Source organism: Mobula hypostoma, chromosome 26 (genome assembly GCF_963921235.1).
Source record: "Mobula hypostoma chromosome 26, sMobHyp1.1, whole genome shotgun sequence".
Lineage (NCBI taxonomy): Eukaryota > Metazoa > Chordata > Chondrichthyes > Myliobatiformes > Myliobatidae > Mobula > Mobula hypostoma.
The window spans coordinates 39,025,234-39,053,013 of record NC_086122.1 but is presented as its reverse complement, the minus strand read 5'-3'; the positions used below and the strand labels follow the sequence as shown (position 1 = coordinate 39,053,013).

The 27,780-nt window shown below is 40.1% G+C and overlaps 1 protein-coding gene across 11 annotated transcripts in view; it reads left to right on the top strand.

The window, feature by feature from the left end:
* The window catches only part of phactr4b (phosphatase and actin regulator 4b), a 192,561-nt gene that overhangs the window by 156,704 nt on the left and 8,077 nt on the right, over window positions 1–27,780 (top strand). For 9 of the 11 annotated variants that reach the window (XM_063033795.1, XM_063033790.1, XM_063033794.1 and 6 more), the window contains 7 exons: window positions 9,185–9,265; window positions 17,504–17,698; window positions 18,646–18,996; window positions 22,484–23,030; window positions 25,333–25,556; window positions 25,892–26,048; window positions 27,407–27,462. In XM_063033795.1, the coding sequence (XP_062889865.1) occupies window positions 9,185–9,265; window positions 17,504–17,698; window positions 18,646–18,996; window positions 22,484–23,030; window positions 25,333–25,556; window positions 25,892–26,048; window positions 27,407–27,462 (1,611 nt within the window). The remainder of the gene's footprint in view (window positions 1–9,184; window positions 9,266–17,503; window positions 17,699–18,645; window positions 18,997–22,483; window positions 23,031–25,332; window positions 25,557–25,891; window positions 26,049–27,406; window positions 27,463–27,780) is intronic. The other 2 variants (XM_063033787.1, XM_063033796.1) reach the window with 2 other exon arrangements.

Genomic DNA, 27,780 nt, shown 5'->3' with positions numbered 1-27,780 from the left:
ACATTTAAATAGATAATTATGTACTGTGGTAAATCTAACCTATTAGGCTAAGTAATGAAATTAGTTGTTAAGAAAAATGGTAATAATAGTTTCCATACAACCCTTCTGGACCATTTCCACTGGTCCAAAATGTTGCATACAAGCCTATATACCAACCATTGTAGGTGTTTATATCCCAATTTCTTCGTGCTTGTTCCTGCCCGCAGACATAATTATCCAATCCCTATGTACTTATTTACTTAATTTTTTCATTTTTTTTTATCCCTTTCCCAAATCTTTCCCTTTACTTGTGTTAATTCTCTATTTTCCAAAAAAAAACAACAACAAACATTTAGACTAGGGGTGCTTACGTTAGCAATATTACTGTGTTGATGAGAAGAGCAATATAAATCAATAGGAGAGTCATCTAAAGTCTGCTCGCATTGGGGTTATATATTCAATCCATTTATTCCAGATTTGATAAAATGTTTCTTTTTGAGTTCTCAGGGAGTAGGTCAACTTTTCCATTTTAAATATTTCCAAGATAATTTCGTACCAATCTTCTAATGTAGGTGGTATTGGATTTAGCCATTTTCTAGTGATTGATTTCTTACTTGCCGCTAAGAGGGCCTGCAGCAACTTTATATCTTCCTTCTGTTCAAGGAACAATACATGCAAAAAGGAAAGAACTACTGGTGGTTGTCTGTCATATCTGACAATTTCAGAAAACCTATGCAGGAGAGATTTTAAAGTGGGAAGGCCATTGCACTGGGCCAGTTACACTCTCTTGCCCTCAGAAGTCTGGGACCAGTGAGACGAGTAGTTGTCACAAACTGGGTTCTTCCCTGGTTGAGTGGATGACCATGACTGTTTCTGTGCCTCATCATGCCCTTCGCTCTCCATGGAGTGTTGCAGGACAGACTTCATGGCTGTTGTGTCTTGCTGTAGATCTTACCCACCAGTCCTTTGGAGCTGATTTCACATGCTAGGATAGGCATCTCCCTATCTCACCAGGGCATGAGGCATACTGGCTAGCCTCACCTGGTTTAGCCCGCCTGTTGACACGGTGTACTTGATGTGGCTGCTGTCACATGCAAACAACAACTTTGAGCCATAGGTCAGGGCTGAGTGTCCGGTGGAGACCAAAGGTAACTTTCAAGATGATTGTCAATACCTTCAAATTCTTCATTGTTCCTAACTTGGTGAAGAGTGAAATGGTTTCATTTTCACTCCTGGCTGTTTCTGACATCTTCAAGCCTGAATGCTTGAAACCACAGTGAGCAAAATCATTCAGAGTTACCTTACTGCTTTTTGAACACAAACACATGCAGCTAACACTATTCACTCTAAGTGTGATATACTGTCTAATGGCTGCACGATATTGATGCTACTGGTGCTAGTTAGAAACTAGCAGTAGTCTCAATTAAGCAATATAGTGTCCCAAGTAAATGAAGGAAATCTCAGCTACCTTGTACAGTTTTTGTTCTTTCAGAGTTGACCCAAATATCCGGCTGCTCCGATTAACTGATGGTCCAATTAACCGAAATCCACTGTAATTGTTCTTATCAGTCTTGTGTTACTTTGATGCCATTGATTACAATACTATGGCGATATGATTAATGTTTTGAGTATTTTTGTACTTTTCGACTCATGGACAAATGAACTTAATGATCATCTATAAAAACTGAACCCATTGTGCTCTGGGATGACCTAGCTTTAGTTCTGGATGAAGCAAAACAAGTACTTCAACAGTTGGTATAACTGTTGAGAGATGGGGAGAGCTTCGTTGTTTCAGTTGTTCAAAGTAGCACCTTAGGAGCACATTGATATGAAAAGCAGATGAGATCCTGATTTGAAGTCTTTTTCAGTCTTATGTTGGGGTTGAAAGCTCCAATTTTGTACTTAATTCACTGGTATAACACTAAAATGAACATTCAACTAAGAGAGCCCGAACTGATACCCTAACAATTGCCTGCAAGGCCTACAATGCAGCAAGTTTTGTAATGGTTAGAAAAGGTGAGAGTTTGAGCAGTTTTGGTTAGTTGAAGTCGCACAAGAAAACAGGAGCAGGACCTGGCCACTGAAGTCTGCGTAGCAATTGAGTGTGACCCTGACTAATCTGCAGCAGGCCTTGCTGCTCTCTAACTTTCTTCAACACTCTCAACTCTAGAATCTTTCAGCAAGTTGCCTACCTTGTTTTTAAATACATTCTGTAATTTATCTCCAGGATAGAAAATTCAAAAGATTTACTACTCTTGGTGAAAAAGAAATTCTTACACACTTCAGTTTGAAACAACAGCATCTTCCTTGTAACCAGGACACCTTCATTAGGACTCCTGCTGATGAAACATCTCAACATCTATCTTGTCATGCTTCCATAGCATCTTTGATGTTTCAGTAAAATTCTCCCTTATAAACTCCAAAGAATACATATCTAACTTTTTTAAGCCATCTGTGATAGGATAATCATTTTAGGATAACCCTCTATGGAGTATCAATGTTAGGATAACCTTCTCACGAGCAATTAGACCAATTAATTTATTTCGGTCCAGCTCCAATACTAGCACATTCTTTCTTGTATAACGTGGTGCAGCCTTGCCAATGCACGGAGCATGTAATAGTTTGTCTAAATTCCAAACTCCCTCCTTGCAATAAAGAGCAATATACCATTTGCCTTCCTAGCTACTTGTGCCTGCATTTTGTGTTACATGCTGAAGAACATCTAGATCTCTCCGTACTTCAATTACATGGAATCTCTCTCCAATCAGACATTTGATTTCTGCTGGCAAAGTGCACGATCTCTCTCACTGAACTCCATTTACCAAGTTTTCACCCACTCACTCAGCCTATGTATCCTGAATAAGAGTCCAGGTATTCTCATCACATTATGCCCTGCCATCTTATTTGATGTCATCAGCAAACTTGAATAACTTAACTCTACCCTCTCCTCTGGGATTTTAACATGGATAGTAAATAATTCTTTATAAAATCTAGCATCTTGCCAACAATGTATGTTAAGCTAACTGGTGTGTAGTTTCCCACTTTTAAATGTCTGTTTGTTCTGAAAGATGGGAATACTGGAGTTGTGGAAATCCACAGATTTCCTGTTCCATTTGTAGTAAAAGCTTCAGAATGAGTGGCAGAGATAGAAAGATGAAGAGCAAGGTAATTGTATCTGCCCAGGCATTAGAAATTAATGCAATTTGAGTGTAATATATCATACATAATGTATTAATTTGTATGAGGCATGCAGGTTGGATGTTGTGCACTTTCATCTGTTCTTTATGTTCCAGACATCCGTATTTATTTCTCATTTTCCTCTCAGCTCATGCTTTCACAATAAAATTGAAAACCAAATTAGTTTTTTTAAGAAACAAGGTTCCATTATAAATATTCTTGAAGTTACTTTATCTTGCATTTAAAACTGTCAGCAAGAATACTCAGCATAATATAAACATTTCAAAATGACTAAGGGAACAGAGAAACAGGAACAGGAGCAGACCATGTGGTCTTTTGAGCCTGCTCAGCATGTTCATGGCTGATGATCTGTTTCAGTTCCATATTCTTGCTTTTCCCCATATCACTTGTCTTTTGTGACCAGATATCTACCTCCTTTCTGTTGTGTATTTACTAACTCGATTTCCACCAAGTCTGGGAGAGAATTCCACAGGCTTGCCACTCTATCTCATTTTCTCCTTCTCAATTCCCAGCGTCTTATCCTATGGGAAACTATGACCTATAGTTTTGGACTACTCAGCAGTAGAAACACTCTTCCTACACTGACTATCTATGCATTTCTATTGTCTCAAAGTTTGCTTCATTGTCTCAGGAAATTACGAACTTACAGTAGTCCTAGAGTTCCTTTGATATTGTCTATAAAAATTCCTTTTGTGTTTCATGCCTCTGCTGAGGATCCCTTGTAGTGACAGAAGGTAGCACTGTCAACTGGGAAAGATGAATATTGAAATGCTTCTATTACTGCCCTCATTCATTGATAAAGGGACCATCAGCAAGGTAAACATTTATGGCTCGTCCTAATTGCTCTTGGGAACTTAATGGTAGATCATCTAATGAAACCACAGTTAAGTGAAAAATTCAAGATTTGAACTAAATGATGTTACAAGAATAATAATTTTCCAGGTGAAGTTAGAATTTGGTTGTCTTTAAGATATAATGTCCATATCCTTTTGGGTGTTAGAGATTGCAGGTATGAGATGTTGTCAAAGCGGCCCTAGCAAACGCTACCTTTTCCTTTCATCTCAAGATGTACGTTGCTTCCAGAATATTCCAGTAGAGTAAGGAGTAGTTGCTTAAAGTTACGGAGTGCATGCCAGTGAAGAGGATTGCTGTTGCTTTTGATCTTTCCATATCAGCAATTCTCCTAGGGAGGGCCTTGTACTTTGCTTGTTTCCAAATGCCAGAGTCTGCAGTTATATGGTAGCAGAGAGGATTGAATCTATCATGTTATATTACAACTCAAAGAAAACATTATCCTCATTTGTTTGTTCCACACTCCACCCCTAGTGAATGTCAAAACCGAGAAATTGTTTGCCTCTTTGCCTCTCATCTTGAAGGTCGTTGCGGGCTTAAAATGCATCACAGCCAGGTCTTAATTGATTTCCATGTGGCACTAAGTATAAATAGGAATGCCTGGCTCTTCTCTCCTTAACCCCAGTGGGGAGAATGAGAATTGTCCTTGCCTCATCTTGTTCCAATATGTAGTCCTGCAGAATTCACCAATACACTGCCTCTTGGTTTCAAGCTTTCTGAAAAGATTTATCAGAAATAGATTTATCCTTCATGCTCAGTATTGAGTTTAAACACTGTCTGTACCTTTAGTACATCCCAAACTTGAGATTTAATGTCTTTTGGATCAACTTTTTCTATTGGAGCTGGAGGTGGAAAGTATGTATAAAATACAATTAACTCTTAATCGGAATCAAAGGGGTAACTGCTGAAGTGAAATATAGTTGTATTTAGTTTTACTAGTTATAGTTAGCACCACAACTGAACGAACAAAATTAGAGATTGAAGATAATAATTCATTTAGAAGATAAAATACTTAACTTGGTTTGACCCACTTTTCTTGGTTTCTACTAAACTTTTTGCTTTTTCCTTTTGTGGGTATTTGCACTTTGCATATTCCTCCTTTTCCTTTAACTGAATGCAGTGTTTGATTTATGAGTATACAGATCTGTCATCCAGGAGGTTTGAATAGATAATACTGGTATGAGATATAATGCTTTTCACCCCAGAAATATTGATGTACCACTTCCATGGAAATAATTTCATTGTTGCCATTTAGAATATGTGTTATGAAGATGTTGGAATTTAAAACAAACCTTTTAATGTGGATGGTAAAATGAGGCTCCCCTTGATCGGACCCCCTCAATCCTAGTAAAATCTCCAGTGAACTATCTTGTATCTAATGACAGCATCGCACCTGGGAGTGCTTCACCTCTACAAGGGGTTCTTGTATGTCCTCCCCATGGAATGCCTGGGTTTTCCTTGGGTGTTCAGGATTTGTTCCACAATCCCAAAGTCATACTGCGTAGGTTAATTGGTCATTGTAAATTGTCCCGTGATAATTAGGTGCGGGTTAAATCAGAGTTGCATGGGTTGAAGAGCTGGAAGGACTTATTCTACACTGTATCTCTAAGTTAATAAATAAATTGTTATAAACTGTTGTTTGCCTTAGTGATCAGATGTCCCAGGCACATCATACGGGTGACTATTCTGCATGTACATTTCCAAATGATGTGAGACAGCCTGCCTCATAAGGTCAAATGGCTGAAATTGACCTCAGTGAAATTGGAGGATTTCAGATTAGCAATGGCAATGTATTTTTTATCTTTATTGTCTTCTGTATTCTTGTCCCCAAGGGGCTGAGAAATTAGTTGTGTCAGGGCAATCATCTGGTCAGAGTTGAGCTACCAGAATTCTCCTAGTGGTTCAGTACTACAGAATGTTGTACAGTTTTCCATTCGAGCTGTTCCTGGAACAGCGTGATCCAGCTCACTAATCCACAGTTCCCAATAACATATGGTGAAAGGAAGGTCATTTGTTAATGTAAATGGTTTTATGTTCTTATTTCATCAGATAAGCCATTAATGCAGCTGTTCAAGTTGCAAATCAAAATCGCATTATATATTTTTTAAAAAGCTCCCAATTAATCTATTGTCAATCCACGATACACAATTATGGGCCAGTTTGAATTAGCCAGTTATTAATTTGACATGGTAAATCTCCCTTTTTAACTAAAACAATTACATTTTGAATACACCTCAGAGAGGTGAAGATGAAATTTTCTGAATATGTGGTAAATAATACAGGCTCATGCTCACTGGGGAAAAATAACTGGTTAATTTAATTTGGTGGTCCATTTAAAAAGTGTTTGTACCAACTATTAGACAAGTGTTTGTGATACAATATGTGCAATTGAAAGTAACATATTCTCACACTGTAAAAGCTGAAGCTAGGTTTCAACCAAAGCACACTTGAAAGTAGGAAAGAAAAAAAGAGAGCGCTCTATTGTTGTAAGATGTTCATGACCTATAGATCATAACCCATTGTGTATGTCAGCTCTTCAAAAGCTATTCCATTGTGAGCAGAAAATGAATGGTGCAGTTTCCAGTCAGTGACTGCCTCCATCAGCATTTGAAGTGCTTTAGCTGAAGTGACATTTCTTCATAGGAAATTTATTCCAGTGTGGCAATATGCAGAAGTGGTAGATATAGTCCATTCCATCACACATGGGTAAAGCGGTCTGCACCACTAAGTACGTTAACTGAAGCACTCCCACAAGAAAGCACCACCCATCACCACGACCAAGTTTATGCTGTCTGCTCACTACTATCTTCAAACAGGATGTACAGAGGTACAGGAGGCTTTGGGTCTCACACCACTAAGTTCAGGAACAGTTAGTACCCAAAACTATCAGGTTCCTGAATCGGCGTGGATACATTCACTCACCACAACTCTGAACAGATTCTACAACTTACTGGCTCACTTTCAAAGGCTTTTAAAATCATTCTCAGTGGGGTTTTTTATTCTCAGTTTTGTTGTCTTTTGCATATTGGTTGTTTGTCAGTCTTTGTGTATTGTTTGTTTTACTTATATTTCTGTAAATGCCTGGCCAGAAAATGAATCTCAAGATGATGTTTTGTAACTTCAAAACATAAAAACTAATTGAAAAGAAAACAAAAGTTTGTAGATAAGTTGTGTACTTCGTTTACTTCAGGCGAGGCAGGTGCATATCACATGATAGTGCCATGTTGTATGCGATTCACAATTATTTAGACGAACCAAACTGGTTAATCAATATATTTACAATATTATTCAAATATTAATACACAGCAAAGGTTGCATATGGTGATATATACGTACTTTGATAATAAACTTGCTTTGAACTTTGAAGCTCTGACAGTGTTATCAACAATAACGCATCAGTACGGGTGCCTTGCACTATTAAGGCTAAGCAGAACTCCTTGGTAAGGTGGATTGAAAGAATTTAATTATGTTAAGAATCCATTGACCCATTGTGCTCAGTGAAAAACCAGTCCACTTAATCCTTTGCTAGTACTACTTCCTGATGAATACAATGGAATCTGGTTAACTGTGACACATCGGGACCAGTACATTTTGGTCCAATTAAGTAGCTTGGCCTAATTAGTTGAAGTTTCAAAGAAATGGTTAAAAAGGGAGAAACTACCATTTAACTGAGTAACAAATTATGCATTTAAATGAAATACAGAATAAATTATAGTGTTAAGAATACTGCTACAGCACTGCATTAGTTCCTAATATTTATCGACAGAGGAATTTATCCAGTGTACACTGCCGTGTTCTTTTGATTGACTGTAAATGAATAAAGTCAACACAGACACCTACTGCAGATAATGGACTCCCTTCATACAATGCTTTCAATGAGTGCATCCTCCTAATCTTCATTTTCATTGTAACATTCAAGATGATTGTCAATACCTTCAAATTCTTCATAGATCCTAACTTGTTGAAGTAGTAAAATAATTTCATTTTCTCTCCCAGCCTTTTTCTGAGAACTCTAGGCCAAATGCTTGAAACCACAGTGAACAAAACAGTTCTGAATTGTCTTCCAGCTTATTTCTCACCAACTATTAATGCCAAAAATCATGGCTTTTTGAACACAAACGCATGCAACTGACGCTATTAAAAACAGTGCGCTCTAAGCACAGCGTAATGTCTAATGGCCAAACAAGTGCACACAACTGGTGCTAGTTAGAAGCTTTCGGTAACAGTCTCCTATCCCAATTAAGTGACATAGAATCCCAAATACATGAAGGGAATCACAGCTGTTTTCTCAGTTTTTGTTCTTTAAGAGTTGTCCCGAAGAAGTGCTCCCCGATTAGCCAATGGCCCAATTAACCGGAATCTGCTATATTTATGTTTTGATTATGCTTCAGCATGTGGTGGACTAAGTTTCCATAGTATTTTCTGGTAGGATGTTCCATGACCTACAATACTGTGCAAAAGTCACAGGCACACATATATAGCTAGGGTGCCTAAGACTTTTGCACAGTACTGTATCTGTCAACGTGAAGTGGAGAGAGAATTTGTAAATCTGGCAGAAGCAAGGGATATTGGAAATGGAGATGATGGAGTGCCACGGGAAGTGTGTGGTTCAGGTGGCAGAGAGGAGTGCCAGGACGGGGGTTGATGCAGGTGCAGACACACCCAGCCCTGAGACCACCAGACAAAGTCATTTTATTCCAAACAATTGGTAGATTGATCATTACAGAATGTCTCTGTTGCTTCCTGCTCCCTCCCCTCTCCCTTCCTCTTTTCCCAACCATGATTCCCCTCTCTTTGCTCAATTCCCACTCTCAGTCCACAATAAAGACCCATTATCAGACTCAGGTTTGCTACCTCTCACATGTCATGAAGTTTTTTTTTCCAGCAGCAGTGCAGTGCAATACATAAAATTACTACAGTACTGAGCAAAAGTCTTGGGCACCTTCGAGATATATATACACACATACATACACACGCACACACGCGCGCGCCTAGGACTTGCAGAGTACTATGTGTAACTTGAGTAGAAATTCGTTAATTTTTTGACGTCATTCTTCTGTTTGTGAACTGGAGCGATGATCTGTGTTTCATGAGGAAACTTCTGGAAAAGCATTTATTTGATAGCCTGTTGACAGTAATGTTTTTATAATTGCAGTTTTGGACAGGAAATTGTCTGTGAGACAGAGCAGAGCTGAACTGGTTAAGAAGGGAGTGTTGAAAGAGATTCCTGAACAAGGCAAGTATGATGTGTGCAGAGTGATCAGAGATTTAATCAAATAGTCAAATCAAATCATGAAGTTGGTTCCCTTCTCCCTATTAAACCCTTTGAGGAATATCTTGATGTGGTGTTGTCACCAGGATCTATTTAATTAAAATAGTGTCGGACTTGAGAACATTTCCTAATCTGTAAAAAGTACCCAGCTCATTGTAGAGTTGGGCAGGTATATGGGCCAAGATTTCTAAACTTTGTCATACCAGCACTGCTATACGTTAGTCAGTGACATCAGATAAGTTGAGGGCAGTAAATGAAACGCAACAGATGAATGAATTTTATATGTGTGTGTTCCACAAAATACATACAGTTTGTAACTATCTACACCTGGTGACAACAATAGTTGCAGTTCCTTTAACAAGTATGCTCGTGCTTTCACACTTCAAGCTTTCAGTCAGGATGATTACTGCGAATCAGCCAATAACCCAAATTAAATAAAGCTAAAGCCAATGCCTTAGTGTGATATTGTCTTCACTTGAAGTGTCAGCTTGGTTCTGGCAGGAGAAGTGGCTTTCAGGGGCTGGTTAAAATGTGGAATTTGGTATGGTTGACATTGATCTGATTCAGGCCAATCCGGATACAGATATGAAGGTGGATGGATTAATAAATGATGGCGGGGTTCATTGAAGTAGGTGGAAGGTGTTTTACATGGTACCTAAAATCTTTCTTCTTCAAAGCTCCTCAGCACTGAGCACTTCTGTTAGATTTCATAACCTTCCTTGTTATCATGAGAACCACTGGGGCTTGAGTTCAAGTTTATTGCCATTCAACCATACACATTTAAACAGATAAACAAAACATCGTTCCTCTGGGGCCAAAGTGCAAAACATAGTACATTTAGTATAGTCACACACAGCATATAGAGTTATGATCCAGCAAGTATAGTCACAATATAATAGCACAAGTCTTGGACTGACATGACCTGAAGATTAACAGCTTGACGTAAAGTGCAAAGTACACGTTTATGTAAGACAGTATAATGTTATTGGCACTATTATAATAAAATAGGCAGTCATATAAATATGTGAAACAGCAGCAATAAAAGATTTAAAAAAATTGGTGGGTTGATCAGTGACCAGAGTATTTACACAGAGTATATACAGTACGTTGGCTGGGTGACAGCAGGGTGTTCTCTGTGTAAATGACACACACAAAATGCTGAAGGAACTCAGCAGGCCAGGCAGCATCTATAGAAAAGAGTACAGTCGACATTTTCGGCTGAGACGTGCCATGCTGAAGGGTGAACGTTGTTTGAAAGAAACAGCACAGACAAAAATGGCTTCATGGCAGCTTCTGTTCTGGAAATTTCTGAGCCCATTATTCCAACATTGAATTTTGACACTTTCAGGTTGCACATTATTTCCATAAAGGCCAACAGCTTTATATTAAAACGAAAACATGCGATGAGCATGCCAAATGCTTTCAAGATTCATGCATTTTCAAAGAATGTATTAATTATACAACCTTGAGATTTGCTTGCTCACAGGTAGCCACAAAGCAAGAAACATGAAGAACCCAATTAAAGAAAAAGAAAAGACCAACACTCGATGCGCAAGAGAAAGAAAATAAATTAAAATCGTGCAAACAATTGAAGTGAGAAACAACATCATTCCAAACCAAAATTGAGTCCTCAAGCTCGGACACTGGAGCAGCCTGGAGTAGGCGCAAAGCCTCACTTATTAGCTCATCATATTAGCGGGCATGGAGCACAGCAGCCAGGACAAACTTTATAGCCGTAGCGCCATGGAGAGAGGAGTGACCATCGCGGAGAATGAGTGAAATCAGCTCTCATCCCATCTGACACCCCATCATTTTAGTCTGTCTGGGCCAGCGTTTGGATTGACCCAATGATGGAACAGCAAAAGGCTGCGGTGCCCTGGAGAGAGAAGTGAAGATCACAGAGAGTGAACTAAATCAGCTCTTGCTCCCAGTATGGACCAGCATTTAAATTGTCTAAACAGTGAATCGTACCTCGCACTAGGACTGATGCAGCTGCAGCAAAAGCCTCCAGGCCTAGACCACATCGCCCAGTGACTCGCTCTGGGCCCAGATTCCATCACCCAGCCTGAACCCACTTTCAAGCTCTTTAGATCATCTCAGCACCTAAACGTTCCATCCTCACACCCGGCCAGTTGAACAAGCATTAGATCTTCTCTGCCCTGGGCCCCACTTCTTTCTGTGTCCAGAGTGATACAGCCTTGCACCCGGGCCAGTTGAACGAGCATCGGAACTCCTTCTGCAACACTCCACAAACTCGGCTCATCCAATGAAATCGCCTCACCATTGATTGCCCCTTTGCTGTCTGCGGCAATAATTTATCACAATTTACCACAGGAAAGGTATTTTTAGTTGGATTTCTCATCTTTTTGACTACCAGAAGCTGTCGCACATGTTCAAAAGCACCATCTTAACTAGAAGTTACTTCACGGAATTCTTGAAAATTATGATGGTTCTTGATAGGGTGAATATAATCGTTGTGTGAATCCAAAGTCAATAAGTCCACCAAAAAAATCTGAGGAAAAACCTTTTCCCAGAGCGTAGCTAGAATGTGGAACTGACTATCAAAAGGAAGAGGTGAAGTGTGTATTTAACACAGAGCCATGTCAGTACATGATGCTGAAAGAAATAAGGAATGTATTTATTTAGGAGTCTTCTTTAAAGAATACCAGCTAGATGTGTTTCTTACTGATGATTCAGTGTCAGCCTGTGAAGATGAGGCTCAAGACTGAGGTGACGTCCATCTGTAGATCCAAGTGGGAGCTTTCATTTTTAACCATGTTGTCTGGTTATGGAAGTTTGACTATTAGAACAAAAGAAATCAGAATCAGGTTTAATATCACTTGCATCATGAATTTTGTTATTTTGCTGCAGAAATACATTGTAATACATAAAAATAAAAACTATAGATTACTATAGTTACTAGATAGATACTATCTAATTTTACAGTTGCAAGAAAAGTTTGTGAACCCTTTGCAATTAGCTGGTTTTTTTTGCATAAATTACTCATAAGATTGGTCTGATCTTCATCTAGGTCACAATAATAGTCACTTCATTTTGTGTGTGTTACCCTTATCAATTTGTCGATTGTTTTAATTCATTTAAGGGGTGCATAGCCAAGAAGGGCCAAAAAGCCTGTTTCTGTGCTGTAGTTTTTCTCTGGTTTCTATGGTGCAGATTCACAGGATGAGTAATTACCCAAGTTACCCAAGAAGTGACCTACCTTTTTAAACCAGTGTAAATACGCCCACAATGCTGTTAGGGTGGGAGTTCTAGGATTTTGACAGTGGCAAATGGATAGATTCTGTATATTAAGCTTCTGAAGAATTTGTGTTTAGAGGCTTGTATTAATCTAAAGTATAGATTTATATATGATTTTAGCACAAAGGGAAGTTACCAGTAAAAATATTCGGAAGAGGATCTTGGTGCTCACAAAGCATTTTCAATGGTTTTGACGTGTAATTTTCTGCACTTAATGGGATTTTTGCGACTGCTGTCATTCTGAGTATTTTCTTAATAAGCAAAGTGTATCAACATACCAACCTAACCCCTTGCATTTTCAAAATGTACAATTTTAGAAGGGACAGGATCTGTCATATCTAGCTAATGTATTCACAACAGAGACATTAATCTTTTAAAATAAAATTGGGTCAGTAGCTAGGATTTTAAAGTAAGTAAATATTTTGCAAACTTGGCAAGCTTGCCCTGAAAATTTGTTTTATGCAAAATAAGCTTTTACATGATCTATTTTATCAGTTTATTTGTATATAGTTTGTGGCAATCTTCAAGTGGAACATTATAGCATAAATAGGCTAGAAATTGTTTCCAGTAGACTGTAAACATTTGTAAAGTACTAAAGGGGGCAGTTATTTTTACACTGCATCCAGTGTTTCATCACTTGCGCACCTTGAGTCAGTTCAGATTGGTAGCAACTTCTCCACAATCTCCATTAGCCTAAAACTTTGATAAACTTGAATATATCATTGATGAAGAGTTTATTGACTGTTTGCATCATGGCCTGGTATTGAAACACCAATACCCTTGAACAGAAAACCTAACAAATAGTAGTGGATACAGCGCACTCCATCACGGATAAAGCCCTTCTATATCTACACGAAATGCTGTCGCAGCAGTGCAGCATCCATCATCGGGGACATCCGCTCTCCAGGTCATGCTGTCTTCATGCTGCTGCCATCAGGAAGGTGCACAGGAGCCTTAGGATTCACATCATGAGGCTCTTGAATCAGAGTGGATATTTGCTCAATTTCGTTCACCCCATCACTGAAATTTTCCCACATCCTATGGACTCACTTTGAAGGAATCTTCATCTCATGTTTTCGATATTTATTGCTTATTTATATTTTTTTTCTTTCTGTATTTGCGCAGTTTGCTGTCTTTTGCACATTGGTTGTTCATCTGTTGAGTGCGGTCTTTCATTGATTCTTTAATGCTTCTTGGATTTACTGTATATGCCCACAAGAAAATGAATCTCAGGATTGAAGATGGTGACATATGTGTACTTTGGTAATAAGTTTACTTTGTTATGATGTGGAATGTGCTGCCTGAAAAGATGGTGAAAACAAGTGCTTGGTAATTTTCTAAGGGAAATTGGACAAGTATTTCAAAAGGGAATTGAGTTGCTTGAAAAGAGCAGGTGAATGTGATTAATTGGATACCTCTTTCTGAATCCTCACTGATGCGTTGAAGGAAACAGCTGTATTCTGTGTTGCAACTTGTGCAATTGGGATTTCAAAGCCAACAATTAATTTTTTAAAAATTTTCGCATCATGGTTGCAGCTTGCAGTGGAAAATTAGAATTTAGTTCTAGTCCCATTTGCCTGTGTAACTGGTTCGGATGAGATGCAGCCCCATCTGTCAAGTTGTTTGTTAATCAGTAAACTTGTGTCTGTGATGTTGTAGTAAATACTTTAATATTGGTTTTAAAGCACTTTTTAAATATATGCCAGTTCTCAGAATGACTTGGTGTCATTTGCAAGATGGGTATTTATCTTCAATCCCTGAATGCCCCTTGAGAAGGTGGTGTAGCTGGTGGACCAATGCAGTTCTGTATGATGAAGGTCCCCACTCATAATGCAGAATTGGTTGTGATTCAGCAATGCTGAAGGGATTTCTGAAATGTTTTCCTCTTCGTGTTCGTTAGTGTATCAAGAAAGGACTAGTACTTAGTAGTGAAGTAGTTACGTCTGTCAATACATTATAGCCAAGTTGGGTTACATGCCATTCTTCATTGCAAAAATGTGATTCTGTTATTTCAAGATATTTTTTGAATCACTCTTGGAATGGGTTCAGTACTTGCTTTAATTAGTGAGGGAGGTTGAACTAGAATTTAAAAGAAAAGACATTTAATTGACAGGTAGCAGGAGAGTTTGGGATTCACGATCATCCTCTCATGCTAGGATATCAGCCATATAGGGGCAGGATGAGGTAATCTCTTTACTTAGGGTGATGAATGTTAAAAATTCTCCAGCTCAAGATGGTGGATTCTTAATTTGTTGAATACAGTGAGGAAAAAGATTGTTGACATTCAGAAGTGAAGTGATGGTGAGACATGGTGACATTGGCTCAAGATTCAGGGGACAAGATCGGAGGACGGAGATGAGGAAAAATTGTTTTTTTCCAGAGGGTGGTGAATCTGTGGAATTCTCTGCCCAGGGAAGCAGTTGAGGCTTCCTCACTAAATATATTTAAGAAACAGTTAGATAGGTTTTTACATAGTAAGGGAATTAAGGGTTATGGGGAAAAGGCAAGTAGGTGGAGCTGAATTTATAGACAGATCAGCCATGATCTTATTGAATGGTGGGGCAGGCTCGATGGGCTAGATAGCCTACTCCTGCTCCTATTTATGTTCTTATGTTTAGTGAAATTGAGGTAGAAATGTATTTGTGATTGATCGGATTGAGCAGCTGGTGTACTCATACTCTTGTATTGACCAGCTGAAGACAATTTGATGCAGGTGAATGAGGGGAAAGGTGCATCAGTCGGTGTTCCAACAACTTACGAAAATGGAGAAGGTGCATTGAAGAGGAATGAATGTTGTCCATTCCCTTCAAAGTATGAATGGAGTTTATTCTTACTCTGGATATCCCTGTTGTAAATATTAATAGTTGCCAGCCTGTTACTTTAGTCACACACTTTGGATGTGAATACAGTTCGTCACACAATATAATCGTTTTAGAGTTTTCAGGAATTAAATGTTATTCTTCTGACATTGCTTTCAGAAACTAGAGAAGTGGTAAAGGATTGTTCTTTGAAAATTGAGATTTTGCTCCTTAGCTTGAACATATTTGTGATACAAATCTGGAGGAGCCTGCTTGGCAAGTTTTGCCCTTCTCACTTCCAGGGTCTGTTCAATTTCCAATTGTCAGTAGAAAAATAGAGTTTTGTGAATGAAGATGGATGTGACAGATGACCAATGGCAAGAGTGTGGTAAGAGAGATTTGAAAGCATTATGTCCATAAGACCGGTTTGTTGTATCCGGTTGGTTACATGCCCTCCAATACGAAAATTGTAGAAGGAACATAAGTATCCCATTCAATAAGATTGTAGCGAATCTGAAATTCCTCTAATCTATTTTCCTGTCCTTTTCCCATAACCCTCAATACATTCACTGGTAAGGAACCTATCTAGCCTTGAAGCTACTGATGAATTTTGACACAATCCCCAGCTCTTCTCTCCGCGGTATGGAATTCCAAAGGCACTCAAACCAAAGTAGAAATTCTTCCTAATCTGGGTCCTATTCTGAGACAATGGCCTCTGGACCCTCCCCGTAAATGAAAACTTAATTTCAGTATCAAAAGGTGTAGGTGACAAAGAATCTTGCATCGTGATATCGTTCTTTAAATGAATAGAATCCCAAAACATTTTCCCTTCTACGACACCCCAATGTACCACAGATCATTCTTTAAACTGTGGGTGGTACTGTAGCATAACAGTTAGTGCAATCACTCTATTATACCAGCAATCACCAATTGGGGTTCGATTCCTGCTGCCACCTGTAGGAGTGGGTTTCCTCTGGGTGCTCCAGTTTCCTCCCACATTCCAAAGATGTACCAGTTCGGGCTAGTGAGTTGTGGGCATATTATGTTGGCATCAGAAGCATGGCTACATTTGTGAGATGCCCACAGCACAATCCTTGCTGGTTTGATTTGATGGAAAGTACCCATTTTACTGTATGCTTCGATGTGCATGTGACAAATAATGCTATTCTTTCTCTTGTAAAATAATGTCGTTCTTTAAACAGGGGAACTAGAATTATTCCTAGCACTGCAAATTGGCAGTTAGTGTATCTCGAAGTGATGGGATAGAGGCTGAATTTTCTGAGTCAACTTAATGCCTGGCTACTGAAAAGATTCTGTGTGATCACACCTTGCTTTCCACACCAATTCCACCACTGGTTGAATCGAGGGAAATTCGTGCTCAACGCTTTATGGATGAAGAAATGTTCATGGTGGTTATCCATCATAAATGCCAGAACTTATCTGTAGGCATTTTAAAGAGAAGTGATTGCGGTGGAAGGAAGCCTCTGTCATTTAATGGATCACAGTGAGGGGAGTAAAGGTAGAGATTTATGAGTTGTGGTACGATGAAGACTGCCAAGCAGGTAAAAATGCTTCATGGAGCTAAAAGATAAAGGCTGATTGAGAAAGCTTATGTAATGAAAGGAGGAGGTAGCAGGGCAGCATTGTGTCCTTGGCTACACAACTATTGTGAGCAGTAACAGTTATGTTGAGAGAACAGGTTTGCATTAAGACATGTCTCTGACTGGACTAGAGCATCATTGCTTCAAGTTTATAGAGAGAAAACAGTGTGAACTGTGCAAGACGGGGATTTGGTATGAACTGTGCAGAACGGGGAGATGAGCATTCAAGGCATTGTTTCTCTGCCATCCTAGAAAATTATTATTCCTGCCACCTCCCTCTCTACCTCCTTCTACAAACACTGCAAATTATACTGCTTTACATAGTTGTTCATTTTAAATTGTATTGGCTTCCTCCATCCTCCAGAGACACATTCCAGATTATAACTTGCAATGAAAGATAAAAATTCTGTCAGTTCTATTCTGGAATTTCTGCCGGTTAATGTTTCCACTGGCTCTTGACCTTCCTACCATTGTGGGGGGGGAGAGGGAGAAAATTATCTCAATATCTTTGTCAAACATAGAGTTCTTTCTTTCCCATTTTGCAGATGGAGAAATTAACAGCAAACCTGCCCAGAACAGTACACTAAAGAATGGTCACACCATCCCCTTGGGTGAGTTGGCCACCTCAAAGGAGCCAGAAGCAGCGGCCGGAGCTGAAAAGAGACCAAGCATTTCAAAAACTTCACAGAATGGTGAGGAGGAAATGGTGAGCTCTTCTGAAGAGCCCCTAAAGACAAAAGGTAAGAAATCAAAACCATGTAGAGACTTTTTAAAATTAGGGCCATAAGACAATAGACATAGGGGCAGAATGAGACCACTCAGCCGCTTGAGTCTGCTCCACCATTCCATCATGGGTGATTTATTATCCTTCTCAACCCCATTCTCCTACTAATCAAGAACCTATAAACCTCCTCTTTAAATATACCCAATTACTTGGCTTCCATCACTGTCTGTGGCAATGAATTCTGCATATTCACTCCCATTAGCTGAAGAAATTCCTCCTCATCACTGTTCTAAATGGGCGACCCTCTATTCTGAGGAGGTACTCTCTGATCCTTGACCTCCCCACTATTAGAAATACCCTTTCCATGTTCACTCTATCTAGGCCTTGCAATATTCGATAGGTTTTAATGAGATTCTGTCTCCCCCCCCCCCCCGCCCACCGCCATTCTTCTAAACTCCAGTGAGTACAGGTCCAGAGCCATCACATGGTCCTTTCAATTCCTAGAATCATTCTCATGATCCTCCTCTGGACCCTGTGCAAGGCATTATGCTTTTTCTGTTTTGGTCTCTAAATGTGCTTCAGTACTATGTGATGTACTGTGCTGTGGAGTGAATGGACAGATAGAGGGAAAATATTTATCATTTGCAGAAGAAAGTAGTTAAGTTTATAAGTAAATCAATGTAATCCTCCTCTCCCACTATAAGGAACACGAAAACAGGGTCGGTAGGTCCTGTTGAAGAACTGAGCGTGTCTCCTGAAGGGCACATCATTGTGGTTTTATAAGTCAGTTTTTGTTTGTGCTATAGTTCAAAGGATTGAGAGCAAAGTACATACGCACATGCTCTGTAATTTTAGTGACAAACCATTCTTTTCTAAGTACTGTTGAGTTTATATTTGTATTTATCGTGCTTGCCATCCCTCATATACTTGCCTGATATGTCTACTTTCATTCCTGTTACCCAGCAGAGGTTCTGGACCGACGACCATACTCAGAATTGGAGCCCATGCGTGAGCAGAAACAGGCTTTGCTTCCTCCCAAAAGACCTGTGTCAGCTCCCAATCTGGAAGCAGGCGAGGGGCAAGTGAAAAATTCTGGAGTCAGTATGACTAGCGCCAAGGATGTCTCCCCTATTATCTCATCCTTCTCGACTTCATGTTCCATAACTACCTCCAGTATCACTGAATCTTTGGCTGCTGCTACAAATACTACCACCACCGTATCAAGTGCATCTGTTTCCTCGACTACCACGGCCCCTGCTAAGCAACCTCCCATCCCACCTCCAAAACCCAACCGAAATAGTAATCCTTTATTTGGTGAGTCAGGGAATGCAACTGCATGGCACACTTTATATTAAAAAGTGAAGGTAGAATTTCTGTAGATGCTGACAATCCAGAGCAATGCACACACAAAATACTGGAAGAACTCTGCAGCTCATTTAGCAAGTATAGGGGGGAATAAACAGTCCTGATTAAGGTCTTGGCCCAAATTGTTGACTGCTTATTCCCCTCCATATATGCTACCTGGCCTGCTGAGTTCTTCCAGTATTTTATGTGTGTTGTAAGGCATTATAAATGTCATTTACCTCCATCATTCCCTCTCATTATTTTTTTACAGCTGTGCAGATGAACCATTGTTCTGAGCACTGCCTGAAAACTGAGCAGGATTACTTCAGTTACTGCGTGGCCACGCACCAGCAGTTTAAAGTAAAAATATTTACCTCTTTACTGATTTGTGAATGTAAGAAGATACTTTGCCAAGTGTTTATTGAAAGCTAATGTGATGGTCAGATTGTCCAAATCATGCACTCTGTTGATCACCGAAGATGAGGCAGCACATTATTTTGACTGCGACTCACACAAAATGCCGGAGGAACTCAACAGGCCAGGTAGCATCAAGGGAGAAGAGTAAACAATTGACGTTTCGGGCCAAGACCCTTCTTCAGGATTGAAACGCCAACTGTTTATTCATTTTCATAGATGCTGCCTGATCTGCTGAGTTCCTCCAGCATTTTTAGTGTGTTGTTTGGATTTCTAGCATCTGCAGACTTTCTTATGTTTGTGACATTATTTTGACTATTTGAAATGGAATTGAATCTCTGCTTTGAACTTAATGAAGGGAGAACCTTGACTGAATATTATCTGATTGCAGTGGATATTTTCTCTTTAAAGGTTAGGATGGATTACCATAAGATTACTTTCAACGAAAGGCAGAACTTGGTACATGAGGGTTTGATGTATTCTCTGAACAACATTCTTTCATAATTTAATATTAATAAGGAAAAAGATATTAAAATAAATAATCATAAGTGATTGAGATGCATATTATCCACCTTGTCAGTTTGTTATTTTAGATGTTGGCTGAGTGGAAAAAGAAGCCTATAGTTTTATTGTTCAATCTTGGTGGTGCTAGGTGAAAGTAACTGAACATCAAGTGATGAGAACATTTGTTTTAGAAAAGTAAGCACTTAATATAAATTTTTTTAATGGATTTGAAAAGTTAGGGCAGGATTGTAATGATGGGAGCTTCAGTGATGATTGCTCGTGTGGAAGTTGTGGTAACATCTGGGCAAGGATGACTACAGCAGTGTATAGCCAAACCCATAGAAGGGAGACCATTGAAGTGAAACCACTGGGGGCAATCTCTTGCTTACTGGTGACATAGTTGAGAATGACTATGGCACTAGGTAATCAACCTAGAAGAACATGGCTTCCCTTTACCCAGTAGGGGAGCTGGAGACAGATGAATAATGGGAGAATGTGAAACACACCCAACAACTAAGGGACAGTTGTTTTACTGACTTCAAAATAATCATTGGTTGTTAACTTGAATTTTCGGTTGACTTTTAACACCTCTATTTTGAATAGCGAAGGATCTTGCAAGTCAGTAATTCAAATATATACAACTTACCAAATGGTCAATATCTGTACTTGATAAGCCAATTTTATATAAAAATAACAGTTTTCTGTCCTCCTGGCTTCAGAACAATGTGGGTGACAGGGGCCATGCTATTCTTCTTGTGCACAAGTAAAATAATATGTTTGAGCGACAATATAATTCTGATTGAGTGTAGTTCAAGGACGAGCAAATTGAATAATGAGTTGCCTTCGGTCTTTGCTTTTAATGGACAATGAAGATACCGTAACTTCTTTGAATTAATGAAATAACCTCTCTCTGTGTTCTTATATAGTAGTGTTACTCAGTTTTGAAATTTATTGTTCCTCTGATGTCATAAATTTAGTGTCTGCGCATATCTCATGGTAGTGTAGGAGCTTGGGCTGCGAAGGTGTGCATTATTGAAGGTTATCCTGTGTTCTTTCAAGACAATCTTAAGTGTAGGAAATCGAGAAGAGGAATGTCCAACCTTGCACTAAACAAATTAATGCAATATTTCATTCTAGGACGAGGGAGATGTCTTTCTTTTTTAAAGAAAGGGGCTTCCCTTCCTCCACTATCAACTCTGCTCTTAAACGCATCTCCCCCATTTCACGTACATCTGCTCTCACTCCATCCTCCCGCCACCCCACTAGGAATAGGGTTCCCCTGGTCCTCACCTACCACCCCACCAGCCTCCGGTCCGACATATTATTCTCCGTAACTTCCGCCACCTCCAACGGGATCCCACCACTAAGCACATTTTTCCCTCCCCCCCCTCTCTCTGCATTCCGTAGGGATCGCTCCCTACGCAACTCCCTTGTCTATTCGTCCCCCCCATCCCTCCCCACTGATCTCCCTCCTGGCACTTATCCGTGTAAGCGGAACAAGTGCTACACATGCCCTTACACTTCCTCCCTTACCACCATTCAGGGCCCCAAACAGTCCTTCCAGGTGAGGCAACACTTCACCTGTGAGTCGACTGGGGTGATATACTGCATCCAGTGCTCCCGATGTGGCCTTTTATATATTGGCGAGACCCGACGCAGACTGGGAGACCGCTTTGCTGAACATCTACGCTCTGTCTGCCAGAGAAAGCAGGATCTCCCAGTGGCCACACATTTTAATTCCACATCCCATTCCCATTCTGACATGTCTATCCACGGCCTCCTCTACTGTAAAGATGAAGCCACACTCAGGTTGGAGGAACAACACCTTATATTCCGTCTGGGTAGCCTCCAACCTGATGGCATGAACATCGACTTCTCTAACTTCCGCTAAGGCCCCACCTCCCCCTCGTACCCCATCTGTTACTTATTTTTATGCACACATTCTTTCACTCACTCTCCTTTTTCTCCCTCTGTCCCTCTGAATATACCTCTTGCCAATCCTCTGGGTCCCCCCCTCTTGTCTTTCTTCCCAGACCTCCTGTCCCATGATCCTCTCGTATCCCCTTTTGCCTATCACCTGTCCAGCTCTTGGCTCTATCCCTCCCCCTCCTGTCTTCTCCTATCATTTTGGATCTCCCCCTCCCCCTCCAAATTTCAAATCCCTTACTCACTCTTCCTTCAGTTAGTCCTGACGAAGGGTCTTGGCCTGAAACGTCGACTGCACCTCTTCCTACAGATGCTGCCTGGCCTGCTGCGTTCACCAGCATCTTTGATGTGTGTTGCTTGAATTTCCAGCATCTGCAGTATTCCTGCTGTTTAATGCAATATTTAATACTTTCATACCCTGTCCACTGTTGCCTGACTTTGGATAGATAACTTTGTCCAGGTAAACATTGTAAAACTATTGCCTCGTTGTTTGTTTCACACACAAGGTCTTATGATGTTCTTATTGGGACAATGCTTGTGTTTCTATAGTGCTGCATTGTTTTTAATGGGTGAATTTTGGAGCACCAACTCAATTTACAATATTCTGTTTCAGCGGAACTTAGTCAAGTCATGACCCCTGGCTTAGCTTTGCCAGGTAAGCATTCGCCACCAGTGCCACACAAGAGGATAAGCTTCAACCCACCCGTGACCGAGCCAAACAACACTACCCAAAGCTCAAGTGAGAGCAAGGAGAGAGTACAGTTACCAACAAAAGTACCAACGTCAGTGCACGCACCTGTGTCATCACCATCATTGCCTTCGCGGCCACCTTCCGCTCCAGAACCCGCTCCTCGACAGTCCCTTCCACCAAGACCAGTAGTCAAACTCATTCCTCCCACATTGACGTTCAGTCACGCCAACGTACAACATGAGAAAGAACCAGATCCTTCACCTGATGGCCACTCTGACGCGGAGCTCCTTCCGAATCGCCAGTCCCAAGTTCCTTTGCACATAATGATCCAACAGGCACTGTGTAGCCCTCGACCTGTCATCACAGCAGCTGATGCCTCAAATACAGCAAAATCACAGCTTTTTGAGACAGCCTTTGAAGATGCCAATAAGAATCGAGGGTTGCAAGTCACCCTGGAAAAGTTAAAATGGTAAGTGTGGATTTTCATTTAGTAACTGGTTTGCAATTTTAATTTTCTGTTTCTCAAGGTGAGAAAGAGGAATCTCATTAAAACCTACCAGTTACTGAAAGGCCCAGAAAGACTGGATGTGAAGAGGATCTTTCCATTAGAAGGAAAGTCTAGGATCCAAGGCAGAGCCTCAGATTAAAGTTGAAAAGAGGAATTTATTAAGACAACTGGTGAATATGTGGAATTTTTTACACACAGAAGGATGTAAGGCCAGGTTATTCAACAGATAGTCTCATTTAGTAAGGGGGAGAAAGCTGGAAAATAGGGATTAAGTATCAATTGTGACTGAATAGCGGAACAGTCTTGATGGACCAAATGGCCTGCTTCTGCTCTGATATCTTAAGGTCAAAGTCAACCAATATATGAACTGTACATTTTTCATGACTGTAGCCTCAACGTTCTAAGTTTTGGTTTGGTTGAATGCAGCAGAACAGTTTCCTATGTTCTTCCCCAACCTTGAAAGTATCTCAATCCCTGCCATCATAAAGTTTCTCCAAACCCAACGTATCACTCAAGCAGTCACAACTGTGTGAATACTACTGTCAACTGGTCCCAAGTGAGGTGGCATCTTGTGAGCTTTTGCCCATCTGAAGAGATTCTGGAAATTGGGTCCTGACTGATGCATTTATACAAGCAGGGAAAGAGTAATCAAATGATTCTTCAATTATTTGAGGATATTGTTGCCAGGATTCATGGATCTTTGCATAACTCACTAATGACAGCACAGTAAGGCAGTGATTAGCACATCAAATTACAGTGCCACCGGTGATCGGTGATTAGGGTTCAATTTCTGTGCTGTCGGTGGGGAGTTTGAACATTCTCCCCAAGACTGCGTGGGTTTCCTCTGGGTGTTTCAGTTTCCTCTCACATTCCAAAGACGTACAGCTAGGGTTCGAGAGTTGTGGGTATCCTATGTTGGTGCCAGAACTGTGGCGACACTTGTGGGCCACCCAGCACAGTCCTTGTTGATGTGATTTGATACAAATGATGCATTTCACTGTATGTTTTGATATACATGTGACAAATTAATTTTATTTATGAAGATACTAAATGCAATTAACCCTGATCATCTGGTTTGCACTTTCTAAGCCGAAGTGTATAGCATCTGACAAATAGAAAACCAGTGATTAAAGTGTATTAACAGCAGAGAAGCACAGCTCAAACAGTTGTTGCCATGGTATCAGCAGTCTGAGTTCAAACCTGACCTTGGGCTGGTGTTTGCATGCTCTTCCTGTCACCATTTGGGTTTTCTCAAGGCCATAGTCAATGCACAGAACTGGGCCCCTAAGCCCATGACAGACATGACACCTGTTTTACTCATTTATGCCTGGTTGTCTGAACGAGGACTGCATGCTTCTAATTCTTTCCACGCTAGCTCTGCCAGTATGGTCCAGATGTACTCTGGTTTTGTCTCTCATCTCATAGTTGTGAATGATTGGAAAGTAAAGATACCACGGAGTATGATAGGATGTAGGAGAATTTGAGAGAAATTGCTTGGACGATATGTTACAGGGAAAATTTAATGATGGAATGGGATTGCCAGGCATAGACTTAGTATGTTGAACATGTGACTGGTGTTACCAGAAAATATCAAAATATGGATTTTGAGTACAGACAGATGGAAAAATGATGAGATTAGAGGAGGAGATGTGGAAGGTGATAGGGTGGAATTCAACCATAGACCATAAGCCATAGGAGCAGAATTAGTCCATTCAGCCCATCAAGCTTGCTGTGCCATTCCACCATGGCTGATTTATTTTCCCTTTCAGCCCCAGTCTCCTGCCTTCTCCCTATAACCTTTGACACACTAACTAATCAAGCCTCGGCTTTAAATATACCCAATGACTTGGCCTCAACAGCTGTCAGTGGAAATGAATTCCACAGATTGACCACCCTCTGGTTAATGAAATTCCTCCTCATCTCTATCCTAAAGGGACGTCCATCCATTCTGAGTCTGTGCCCTCTGGTCTCAGGCTACCCTACTATAGGAATTATCCTTTCCACATCCACTACATCTAGGCCTTTCAACATTTGATAGTTTTCAGTGAGGAGGTTCCATAGATTCACCATGCTCTGGCTCTGGAACGGATTGTGCGGTTGGCTTGCTTCAATGCAATACTTGGAAGTTATTGTTTTCATGTTAAACTTAATCTAATCAGTCTCTGTTGTTCAATTGTTCTGTTGTTCTATTAGTCTGTTGTTTCCCATGGAACGCACTCATCATACCTTTCTTTAACCTTCTATATTACAACCTGATCACCAGTCCCTCTGATGATGAGAATACAGAAGATGAAGAGGAGGAAGAGGAGGAGGAGGAGGAACAGACAGAAGAGAGGTTCGAGGAACAGAATGATACAGCATTAGTTTCAACAGTCGTTATCATACCAGAGCTTGTGAGACAGGATGAAGACACGAGTGATTCCGATGATGATGGCCCAATACTGTACAGGGATGACAATGATGAGGATGAGGAAGATGATTATCCCAGTATGTATTTAATTCACTAACTTAAATTATGTACCTGCAAAACAATTGTGTAAAATCCACCTTTTTGATCAACCCGAAAAAGCATTGAAAAGTAGGAAGCATCATATTAGTATAGAATCCTGCGTCTAACTCCAGCTTCGTGAATGAAATGTGACCTTTCACAGATTTAATGTGCCTTGCCTGAAATTGTGGTCTAGATTTTTACTTAAATATTTTGGTAAAGTGAATTGTTTCCACAAAGGATCATATGTAAGAATGTAGTTACAGTATTTTTTTTGAGTAATAGTATAGATACCTTGTCTTCCTAAACATTCTCTTGTCAAAATTGTGCGTAGATTCATTGGCCAATAAGGTAAAGCGAAAAGATACTTTGGCTCTTAAACTGAGCAACAGACCTACGAAGCAGGAACTTATAGAGAAGAATATACTACCTCGCCAATCTGATCAGGAGAGGCTTGAGATTCGACAGCAGATTGGAACAGCTCTCATCAGGTAGGGTATCATCTGAATGTCTGATAGGGAACACTGCTTCTCCTCTTTGAATTCTTTCTGTGCTCTGACATGATGCATGCATGCTGATTGAATGGATGTTAGGCTACAGAGTGTATTGTGCTATCATTGTCGTTCAGTGGCTAGTTCTTCTACCTTTGAGCTAAAATTTGGCTCAAGTCCCATTTCAGTGTTCTGAAACATTCACTACCCAGGCCAAGATTTTGTGAGCAGTACTGAGGGAATACTGCATTACTGGAAATACCATCATTTGAATGTAAAAGCCTGTCAGTTCTCTCAGATAAATGTAAAAGATCCATGTACAATCAAACAGAATATCCAGTTTTGTATTTTCTTATCCTGTGTTGTAAACATTATTTACCTGTTGACTAGCCGTGCTAAAAATAAGTAGGTTATCAGTTATTATCTTCATGCTCTTTGGAGGAGCGTGCTGTACATCTATAAGACCGTGAGACAGAGGAGCAGAATTAGGTCATCTGACCCATTGAGTCTGCTCCATCATTCCGTCACGGCTGATTTTTTTCTTCCTCTTAACCTGATTCTCCTGCCATCTCCCTGTAACCTTTGACACCCTGACTAATCAAGAACCTGTCAACCTCCACTTTAAATATACCCAATAACTTGGCCTACACAGCCATCTGTAGCAAGGACCACTCTCTGACCAAAGAAATATATTATCTTTGTTTTAAAGGGCTATCTTTCTATTCTGAGGCTGTGTCCTCTGGTCCTGGACTCTTCCACTATCCACTCTGTCTAGACCTTTCTGTGTTAGACAGGTTTTAAGGAGATTCTCCACTCCCCCCACCCCCCATCTGAACTCCATCGAATACAGGCCCAGAGAAATCAACACTCCTCAGACATTAACATTTTCATTCCCAGAATTGTCCTTGTGAACCTCTTCTGGACCCTCTCCAAAGCCAGCATATTCTTGCTTAGAGAAGGGGTGCAAAACTGCTCAGAGTACTCCAAGTGTGGTCTGGCCATTGCCTTATAAAGCTTCAGTATTACGTCCTTGCTTTTCCATTCTAGTCCTCTCAAGATGAATGCTATTGTCACATTTACCTTCCTCACCACCGACTCAATTTGCAAATTAACCTTTAGGGAATCCGTGGCTATTTTATCCTTCCAGGAAAACAGTAGCTGAACATACTCCATTGGCTGATGAGTGTCTAGAATATCCTGAGGTAGACAAAACTATACTACAGATTCAAGATCTTTTTTTGTGTGAATTCTGAATCCACTGGCAGCATTATTGTATTATCAGCACTGCCATTATTTTTTAATACTGAACTAAATTTAGACAACCTGACCCAGTAATAATTTGTCCTCCATTCCATCAGGCGTCTGAGTCAAAGGCCAACTGCAGAAGAACTGGAGCAAAGGAATATTCTTAAAAGTTAGTATATTTTATATTCTTCTATCTCCAAATGTAAATTTCATTCAAACTGTAATAAAAGTAAGCTGTTATGGTTTTAATTCTTACTAGTTACTTAACTTTATAAAGCAAGCTAGTGCTTGTGGAGAAATTTGGATAGTTTAAGATTTTTGAAATTTCTGAAACGTATCCTTGGGAATAGCCTTAGAGATGCTTCCCAAACTCAGGACCACCATGTCCATAAGGCATAGGATCAGAATCAGGCCATTTTGCCCCATGGAGTCTACTCTGTTCATTCATGGCTGATTTATTTTTGCTTTCAACCCCATTCTCCTGCAT